The sequence below is a fragment of the Salvelinus sp. IW2-2015 genome, unplaced genomic scaffold, assembly GCF_002910315.2.
Source record: "Salvelinus sp. IW2-2015 unplaced genomic scaffold, ASM291031v2 Un_scaffold4323, whole genome shotgun sequence".
In the NCBI taxonomy this organism is placed as follows: domain Eukaryota; kingdom Metazoa; phylum Chordata; class Actinopteri; order Salmoniformes; family Salmonidae; genus Salvelinus; species Salvelinus sp. IW2-2015.
This window is the reverse complement of record NW_019945594.1, coordinates 44,304-54,342: the sequence shown is the minus strand read 5'-3', so window position 1 is coordinate 54,342 and position 10,039 is coordinate 44,304. Positions and strand designations below refer to the sequence as shown.

Sequence of the window (10,039 nt, the reverse complement as noted above, 5' to 3'; positions counted from 1 at the left end):
TTGTGTGTCAGTGAAATCTGAGGGAAATATGTGTCTCTAATATGGTCATACATTTGGCAGGAGGTTAGGAAGTGCAGCTCAGTTTCCACCTAATTTTGTGTGCACATAGCCTGTCTTCTCTTGAGAGGCCTTTCTCAATAGCAATGCTATGCTCAGTGAGTGTGTAACCGATGTGAAATGGCTAGCTAGTTAGCGGTGGTGCGCGCTAATAGCGTTTCAATCGGTGACGTCACTCGCTCTGAGACCTGAAGTAGTTGTGGGTGACTGTTGTTGATGTGTGCAGAGGGTCTTTGGTTCGATCCCGGGTAGGGGCGAGGGTACGGACGAAAGTTGAACTGTTACATCTGTGCAGTCAAAGATTTCTTTAATTTTAGGTAATTCAAAGTGGTCAGGTATTCTGCCATGGTGTACTCTGTTTAGGGTTAAATAGCATTCTAGTTTGCGCTGTAATTTTGTAAATTCTTTCCAATGTGTCAAGAACTTATATATTTGGTTTCACCCCACCACTGCTCACTAGGCAAAATGTTACAATCCCACGTAAACCCAGTGCAGTAGGTGGGGCCTAAAAGTAATCGGAGGCAGAGTGCCAGATCACTCTCGTCCTCGCTCTACGGTTGTTGTGAACGATGTTATCGCAGCATTCGAAGAGCGAACAGAATTCGCAAGATTCGAATCGAGGAAGTGGGGTGATTGCAGAACTACTGTGCAATTCTAAAGCTCCTTGACGCCATACCGCGACCCGAGCGAGAAGAATGACTCCCCGGAGAGTGTTCGCGCTACCCAGGCAGCAATCCCTGTTTCTACCCGCCGTCCTTAATCCTTTTGTGCAGGAGGTGAAATTGGCCAAGGCTGACATTATCAAAGTGAGTATAACATGTAAAATAAATCGATTAACTCATTAATTTATCGGTCACGGAACTGGGGTTGGTATTCAAACGTAAACAGTTCTACTCCACTACCCACTGCTGAGCGCAGCCGGGTGGTTGTCCTCTAGCTCCTCCGCTGTGTGTGTGTCTGGTGGTGCGTGACTATAGCATACAGTACAGGTACATAGCTAATCTAAGCCGATGAAACCCTGYCAATCCTTTTGTAATGCCTTGTTATTGTGTAACACAAACAATGGAGGCATTTGTGTACCCTCTAGAAATTCCTCCAACCAGGTGAATTTCTAGAATGAAAAGTCTAACGTGCGTATTCCTTACATGGTTGCATCGTTGCGCATTATATGTTGGTTAGGAAATGTGTGTTTTAAAATGACTCTTTAAAGTATTTCTTTCAGTGGCATGAAGTCGTTAACCTAAACACGTTGTAGATCTCTAATAAACCTGGTGTGTGTGTGATGTGTTTTTTCCCCTCTCTTTGCAGTGTGTATTCCGGGGAATCTTCCTGGTGCCTATCCGTGCCATCTTCCTGACTCTGGTTCTCGTGGTAACATGGCCTGTTGCTGTCATAATAACATTCTTGCACCCTCTTAAAGGAGCGGTGGCGCCCATGACCGGATGGAGACGGTAAATATACTGCAAAACACCATCCTGTGCCACTACTGACATACTGCCATTGGTCTGTATGTATAACTATATTTCAACATTGCATCCACTATGAGTACTTTAGTCATTAGTTCCAGAGGATGTACAGAGCATTTGTAACAGTATAACTTTAAACCGTCCCCTCACCCCGACACGGGCGCGAACCAGGGACCCTCTGCACACATCAACAACGGTCACCCACGAAGCGTCGTTACCCATCGCTCCACAAAAGCCACGGCCCTTGCAGAGCAAGGGGCAACACTACTTCTAGGTTTCAGAGCAAGTGACGTAACTGATTGAAACGCTATTAGCGCGTACCCGCTAACTAGCTAGCCATTTGACATCCGTTACACATTGTTGTTTATGACTTAAGTAGTTAGGCCTATTTGCACTTCCACGGTAACAGAGTTTTGAGAAAGGAAAGAAGATGAGCTAGCTGGTGTTTTGAACAATACAGACAATATCTAATGAAGACAGCTTTGCTGATGTAGGCTACATTCCTTAACAGCTTGACAGTTCATTTTTTGTTGAGGGTGAACAAGAATTAAGCTAGTGTGAAATTGCGTAGTTGTTACTCCTCCCTCCTTCCTGCGTCTCCCTCCTTCCTGCGTTTCTCAATGTGTGAAAATCCCATAGCTCTTGATGCATAGGGGCAATTCCACATTAACAGAACTACACAAACAGCACAAACCATCATTCTTTTACCAAATGTTGCATGTGCACTGTGTGTTTTTGTAAAATTTTCTGTGGAAATTGTTCAAAGTAGTCATTGTGCATATAGTTGTGTGGTTTGTTTAACATGAAAATATGTACATTTTTGGGCAACGGACCAAATTCACACAGAAATATGAGTTATAGATCTATCATTCTACATGAAAGCAAGTATAGGAATCGGTAAATCTGTTTTATGTGCACTACTGCTGTTTCAAACAGCTGAAAAAACAATTATTTTGATTATGGAAACTACATTTCACAGAGGTTTCGATGGTAGAATGATTCTCTACAATATACTAGCTTATTTTGTCACATAAACTGAAATTAGGCTAACTATTAGTTTTAGCAACCAGGAAATGGCGTAGAGATTCCTGCATAGTGCAACTTTAACTTTGCAGTCATTGTTTTTGTTTGACCTAGATTTTAAAGTGAAAAATCTGTTTTAGCATCACTCTGTTACCATGGAATTGCCCCTATACATCAAGAGCTGTGGGATTTTCACACATTGAGAAATGAAGGAAGGACGAAGGAGTAACAACTACGCAATTTCACACTAATTCTTGTTCATCCTCAACTAAAAACTGTCAAGCTGTTAAAAGGAATGTAGCCTACATCAGCCCTTTCTGTGTTTTTATTTGTTTTTATTTAACCTTTATTTAACAAAACAAGTCAGCTAAGAGCAAATTCTTATTTAAAATGATGGCCTACCAAGAGGCAAAAGGCCTCTTGCAGGGACGGGGGGCTGGGATAAAAATAAAAGTAGGACAAAACACACATCACGAGAAGAGAGACAACACTAGTGTAACGGATGTGAAATGGCTAGCTAGGTAGTGGTGGTGCGCGCTAGCAGCCTTTCAGGGCCGCGGCCTTTGTGGAGCGATGGGTAACGATGCTTCGTGGGTGTCAGTTGTTGATGTGTGCAGAGGGTCCCTGGTTCGGGCGAGGGGACGGACGTAAAGTTAAACTGTTACATTGATGCTCTTGACCCGGATCACTGGTTACTGCGGAAAAGGAGGAGGTCGAAAGGGGGGTGAGTGTAATGGATGTGAAATGGCTAGCTAGGTAGCGGTGGTGCGCGCTAGCAGCCTTTCAGTCGGTGCCGTCACTTGCTCTGAAACCTTGAAGTAGTAGTTCCCCTTGCTCTGCAAGGGCAGCGGCTTTTGTGGAGCGATGGGTAACGATGCTTCGTGGGTGACTGTTGATGTGTGCAGAGGGTCCCTGGTTCGCGTCGGGGACGAGGGGACGGACTAAAGTTATACTGTTACACTAACATAAAGAGAGACCTAAGACAACAACGCAGCATGCTAGTAACAAAACATGACAACAACACGATAGCGACACAACATGGTAGCAGCACAAACATGGTACAAACATTATTAGGTGCATAAAACAGCACAAAGGGCAAGAAGGAGGAGACAACAATACATCACTCAAAGCAGCCACAAGTGTCAGTAAGTGTAAATGATTGAGTCTTTGAATGCAGAGATAGAGATAAAACTGTCCAGTTTGAGTGTAGCTGAAGCAGTCTTCATTAGATCTTGTCTGTATCGAACGAAACACTATCTACCTCTTCTTTATTTCCTCAGAATGGAGGGTGTCATAGAGATATGTTACATGAGGCCTGATGCAACACATGATAAATAAACCAAATGTGTTCTTCTGTGACTCAAAAGCAGCCCACTTCCCTCTCTCTTTGATTGTATGTGTTGATATGACGTGACCACAGCTACATGCAGCTGCTGGTTGTTTATCGCTCGTGTTCAGGTCTGTTTTATTTGATAGTTGTTAACACTAACTAGCTGATGAACATGGAGCACCAACTTAGCTCATAACAACTTAGTACAGTACTACTGACCATCAAAAGGCTAAGTTGAGGTCCTGACAACACACAGATCTATGTTGACTTTAATATTGGTCCATTCAGATGTAGGCTATATGTATCCATGTTCAGTGTCTCTAGGTGAATATTCCTGACAGTATACAACTGTTAGTTTAATCTGTATAGTTTCATGCTACATGTCTGTTGATGTTTGACTCTCTGGTTCCCCAGGTTCATGTGTCGGCGTGTGATGGCGTTCCTGGGGAGGTCCTACTACTTCTTCATGGGCTTCAGGGTGGTGGTGAAGGGCCAGCAGGTGAGCAGTGCAGAGGCCCCCATTCTGGCTGTGGCCCCACACTCCACCTTCTTTGATGGCATTGTGTGCATCGTAGCAGGCCTGCCCTCCACTGTGTCCCGCACTGAGAACCTCGCCACTCCTATATTCGGCAGTGAGTGTTGTTTCTGTCCGGGTTTTTTTTAGTAGAGGGATTTTTTTTCTTTTTCGTGTGTGTTTGTGAGTCAACGATAAGTGTGTGTGGGTCTGTCAACGATAAGTGCTGATATATGCTGATTCTGTTTGCAGATTTAATATCCGTTAGTGTTTATCTGATGTGTGTGTTTCCTTTCTCCAGGGTTTGTGCGGTGCCTCTAGCCTGTAATGGTGTGTGTTAGTGCTGAGCGATTAACTGACATTTTTAAACAACTAATTGACCAACAGCGGTTCAATTATTTAATTTCCATTTTTTTATTTTTTTTATTCTGTGAGCTCAATGCGTACATTGCATACATTCTCATACATTCTCTAGAGATAAATCAGATCCAGCCTGAACTGTGTGATGTTGTAGTTTCCAACAGGCCAATATTATACATAGTTTAGTGCATAAAACGTGGTAATTAACTACAATGACCATAATCTATTGCGCATCTGCTTGTCCGGTCTATGTTTCTTCTACGCCTGCAACGGAAGACAGAAGAATGCGAGATCGTGAGGTGATATAGAGAGCAGATGTTGCTTCGTGAGACATCTCTAACTAAAAATACATGATCAAAGTGATTGATAGTTGGTATTCAGCAGTCATAAAGTATGCCTTATTTACTTTGAAGAACTACAAAATAGTGATTTTGTCAGACAGCATAGGTAGCAACTCTATAGAGATGAGATGATGACTTGGAGTAAAATAATAAAGTCATCAAATGTAATATACACAATAAGTGAAATATTTTATTAAAGTAAAGTAATGTGAATAAATGATGGTTAATAAGTGATAAGCAGTAATGTGCAGTCACTACCATCATGGGACTTTTATTAATTGTTTTATTCTGTGTAACYGCATTCAACCCACATAATGKATAGTGCATTTAATCTTWKAWMWWWTWATCYTAKTCGAAACAGTAAAAAACACTAATTGCTCAGCACTASMGTGTGAGTTTCTGATGTGTGTTTCCTTTCTCCATCCAGGGTTTGTGCGGTGTCTCCAGCCGGTGCTGGTCTCCAGACAGGACCCAGACTCTCGTAAGAACACCATTATGGAGATAGACAGCAGAGCCAAGTCTGGAGGCCGCTGGCCACAGGTCTGTCGCATGCATATACACACACACAGTCTTGAATAACCTTGTGGGGACACACAATTCAGTCCCATTTAAAATCCTATTTTCCCTAACCCCTAACTCTAACCCTAGCTCCTAACCCTCAACCTAATTCTAACCCTCAACCTAATTCTAACACTAATTCTGACCTTAACCCTAAATCCCCCATAAATACCATTTGATCTTGTGGGGACTAACCAACTGGGGTCCATTTTTATTTCTTCATTTACTATTCATGTGGGGACTTCTGTTCCCCACAAGTATAGTTAAACACATACACACACACACATACACACAGCCATTTGAAATGTTTTATCATAATTTATCATGTCTTGTCTAGCTTGTAGTCTGACAAGGAGCTTGGGAATGAAACAGCATGCCTTTTCAAACCAAGAATTTGCCTTGTAAACTTCCTCTCGCGTGACATATCCTTCAAACACAATTTCTGTTGCTTCTTCTTTGTGACAGAAAGTCTGCTTCATTCAGCATAGAATGAAACACTGGACTAGATCCATCCACATTGTCAGTGGTGGTAGCCTAGTGGTTAGAGCATTAGGCCAGTAACCGAAAGGTTGCTGGATCATATCCCCGAGCTGACAAGGTAAAAATATGTCGTTCTGCCACTGAGCAAGGCAGTAAACCCACTGTTCCCTGGGCACCAAAGATGTGGATTTAATTAAGGCAGCCCCCCACACCTCTCTGATTCAGAGGGATTGGGTTAAATGCAGAAGACACATTTCAGTTGTACAACTGACTAGGTATCTCTTTCCTAAAAGAAACATTTAGTTATTTATGTTCCAGATCCTGGTCTTCCCTGAGGGGACTTGTACAAATCGCTCATGTCTCATCACTTTCAAACAAGGTAGGTTGAACTTCACTACCATGTTTGTTTTTAAATAGGAGTAGAAACACCTTTGTGTGGATCCAAGGTATCAACTTATACCAAACAGTGTACTGTTGATAGGGTATGAACATCATGTGGGACCCTACAATGTCCATGTTGTATTCCCACTTAACAGGCTGGTTGTCATTTGTTTATAGTGGAGACAGACAGCCTTCCAGGCAGTCTGCTGGGAGAGACACACAGTACCATCCACACTAGTGGTGTCATTTACTTAATGCAAATTCACTTGTAAACAAATGGCAGAGATAGGGCCATCATGCGGTTGCAGAATGGTTTTCATTTAGCTTCTTTCTGGGGTGCTTGTGTAACCGGTGTGAAATGATTAGCTAGTTAGCTGTGCACGCTAGTAGAGTTCCAATCAGTGACTTCACCCGCTCTGAGACCTTAAAGTAGTTGTTTCCATTGCTCTGCAAGGGCTGTGGCTTTTGTGGAGCGATGGGTAATGATACTTCGAGGGTGACTGTTGTCGATGTGTGCAGAGGGTTCCTGGTTCAAGCCCAGGTTGGGGCGAGGAGCGGGACGGAAGTAACACTGTTATAATTGTTTTGACACAACACCTCTTCATTTACTCCCAGTATGCTACATGCTATATGCCTCATGTGGTCAGTCACCTGATGCACACACAATGGGCTTCTCCAGAGTGAAGGGGCCTGAGGGTATCCATTACTTCCTGAAACAGAACAGTAGCCATAGTGTCATGGAATAGATTGCACGGTGTGCTAATGAATTTCAGAAGGAAATGACCATCAATTACACTCTATGGCGTGTTACAGTTTTTGCATAGACATTTGCATCTAACTGAATTATTTTGTTCTACTACAGTGCCAATAGCCAAACCCACAGACCAAATACTAGTGGCTTCCTTACAGTACTGATTGGTATATTGATCAGGGTTAGATGAATCCAGCTTCTGGTCTTGTTATTGGTTGGACGTGTACTGTGGGTAAATGAGTTGTCATCGGCTGCACTCTGTCCAATTAGTAGGCTGTCTGTGCTCCTGTGTTTGCACATATAGGTCGTGTGTGTGTGTGTGCTCATTAAGTTAGAATAGTAGTCAGTGCTGGTGCTGGAGGTCAGTAGGGTCTCACTCTGTCCCTCTCTCCCCGTCAGGTGCCTTCGTCCCTGGGGTCCCGGTGCAGCCTGTGGTCATGAGATATCCCAACAGACTGGACACTGTGACTTGGACTTGGCAAGGCTTCAGCTCGTAAGTCTGCAGTGCACTCAGTGGATTACAATCATCAGTGTTGCCTCAACGCTTCGACGCTACATTTCCCCTGTTGTTTTCTGTACAGTCTCTCACATTGCAACTATGTTCCTGTAACTTCTCCTCATGSGCCATAGTTAGGCCTCAAACTCTGGGAATAGAGATTTTCACTGTTGAGCYATGAATTGTTTTTCAGTTTAGTGGGCTTACATTTCAATCTTGTTGTATGGGATTACCGTTATGCCCTTTGAATAGAGGTGATGATGATTTGTGGTGATGTTCTTTCAGGAAAACCCTGCTGCTTCTCACTCTGTCTCAGCTCTACACCAATGTAGAGATAGAGGTTAGTATTAACACACTACACAGGAATACTTACTTAGAAGGCCAAGAGATAATGACTTCATAACACATTCATTAGCAGTACCTATGTGTTATGTATGGTTTATAAAGGTGTTATGTATGGCTTATGAATGTYTTATAAAGACCTTATCTWGGTAGCCRTCCAGTTAGCCTGTACTTCCTGATTAGTCCCTGTTTTGACCTTTGCCCTKTCCTCCAGTTTCTTCCTCCAGTTACCCCTACTGAGGAGGAAAAGAAAAGACCTGTGCTGTTCGCCAGGACAGTACGAAATGTTATGGCCCAGTAAGTGTGTGTGTGAATGGTATTACAGCATTTAATAATAGCTTCCTTATGTCTATTCTTACCCATCTCTTCAATGCTATCCCTATGTGTGTACAGGGCKCTGGGTGTGCCAGTGACGGACCACACATATGAGGACTGTAGACTGATGATCTCAGCTGGGGAGCTCACCCTGCCAATGGAGGCTGGTCTAGTGGAGTTCACTAAGATCAGCCAAAAACTTGAGTAAGACTGGCTCCTCTGCCGCTCTAATACTGTGCTATTGCCACTGTGGCAACACACTATGTCCTGTTATGTACTGTTGTGTCACCCACTGGCAAACTCCACACTGAAGTAACACTGCCTTACACAATACTGCTTTATTTGTCCAACTGCTACATCGGCAATTGGTAATAGTTGYACAKACACACAGACCTACACCCTCTTCCTCCCCTGAGTAAGTCCTTGTGTCCTGCCCTCCTCCTTTCCTCCCCGGTCCGCCTCAGCCTGAAGTGGGACAACGTGAAGAAGGAGCTGGAGGGCTTTGCAGCCGTGGCCTGCTCCTGTAAAGGAGGCCGCATCACCATCCAGGAGTTCGCCAGCTTCCTCAAGCTGCCCATCAGCCCCGRCCTGCAGGAGCTGTTTGCTCTCTTTGACAGGGTGAGAGCCAGTCACATCTAGTTCGGCTCAATCTCTCTTCCAGGCTTTCCTAGGTTGTGTTGGATTGGTGCAAGCTTGGCTGGAGGAAGTCTACACCATATTTCTTGCAACATTCCTTTGAAATCCACAAAGGGAAGTGTACGACTGCACTATTCTTTCGAAGCGTAGAGAATCAYACCACAGCCATTCTGTCTGTTCTCTCCAACCTGTGACTGGATGGGCTAACTAACCGAGGATTTAGTATGCTGTCCCCCACTGCTTTGTTCATAGAGAGGGTAAACAAACTGTCTGAAGAAATAAAGGAACCATTGTTCGTCTTGGAAAAACATAGTGTATTTGTAGAGTATTGTAGTCCACTGAATGCAATGTGTAGTCTGGCTTTGTTAACTGATACTTAGCTGTCACTCTGTCTCTCTCTAGGATGGAGATGGCACCATTGACTTCAGAGAGTATGTCATCGGTGTAACCATCTTATGTCGGCCAGCTAACACCGAAGAGGTCCTCCGCACAGCTTTCCAGGTTCGGCCAATAAAAACCCTGCTTGTTGCGAATGTTGCCGTGTCACATTTAGCTGTCCAACACATGACATTGGGGCGTTGGAACATAGCTGACGCAGACTGTGTCTGTGAGGTCTACCCATGGGTTGGAAGCAATAGAGGAGCACTCAGTGGCTATGATGAAGTCAAATATGTGTGGGGGGGTTTTGTAGTTGTGAGGGGAACATGAAGTAGGTTTGAAAGCCACACGGTCATAAGAGCAGAGTCTCGATTTCAATAAGCAAGCCTATGTGTTGTCATTACTTAACTAATGGTCTCCCTCCTCTCAGCTGTTTGACACTGACGAGGACCAAAGAATCACGCATGAAGAGTTCTCCTCCATGCTTCGCTCTGCTCTAGGCGTYTGTGACCTCAACGTCTCCAAACTCTTTAAGGAGATAGATACAGACAGCTCTGAATTCATCACTTTCTGTAAGTAGACCCTTGTGAAGGTCAAAGGTTATCTGAAGT

At 43.8% G+C, this 10,039-nt stretch overlaps 1 protein-coding gene across 2 annotated transcripts; it reads left to right on the top strand.

The window, feature by feature from the left end:
- The first annotated feature begins 553 nt into the window (after positions 1 to 553).
- lpcat2 (lysophosphatidylcholine acyltransferase 2) lies at positions 554 to 10,033 on the top strand. 2 transcript variants are annotated; one of them, XM_070441589.1, is made up of 12 exons: positions 554 to 863; positions 1,366 to 1,508; positions 4,291 to 4,375; positions 5,519 to 5,631; positions 6,448 to 6,508; positions 7,661 to 7,754; positions 8,043 to 8,097; positions 8,314 to 8,396; positions 8,493 to 8,618; positions 8,879 to 9,032; positions 9,453 to 9,551; positions 9,859 to 10,033. In XM_070441589.1, exons 2-12 carry the CDS (start codon positions 1,500 to 1,502, stop codon positions 10,006 to 10,008), a joined length of 1,029 nt encoding a protein of 342 aa, XP_070297690.1. In that variant the 5' UTR covers positions 554 to 863; positions 1,366 to 1,499; the 3' UTR covers positions 10,009 to 10,033. The 2 variants fall into 2 exon arrangements, with proteins under 2 accessions (XP_070297690.1, XP_023999490.2); XM_024143722.2 differs by having other exon boundaries at positions 4,291 to 4,508.
- The last annotated feature ends 6 nt before the right edge of the window (positions 10,034 to 10,039 follow it).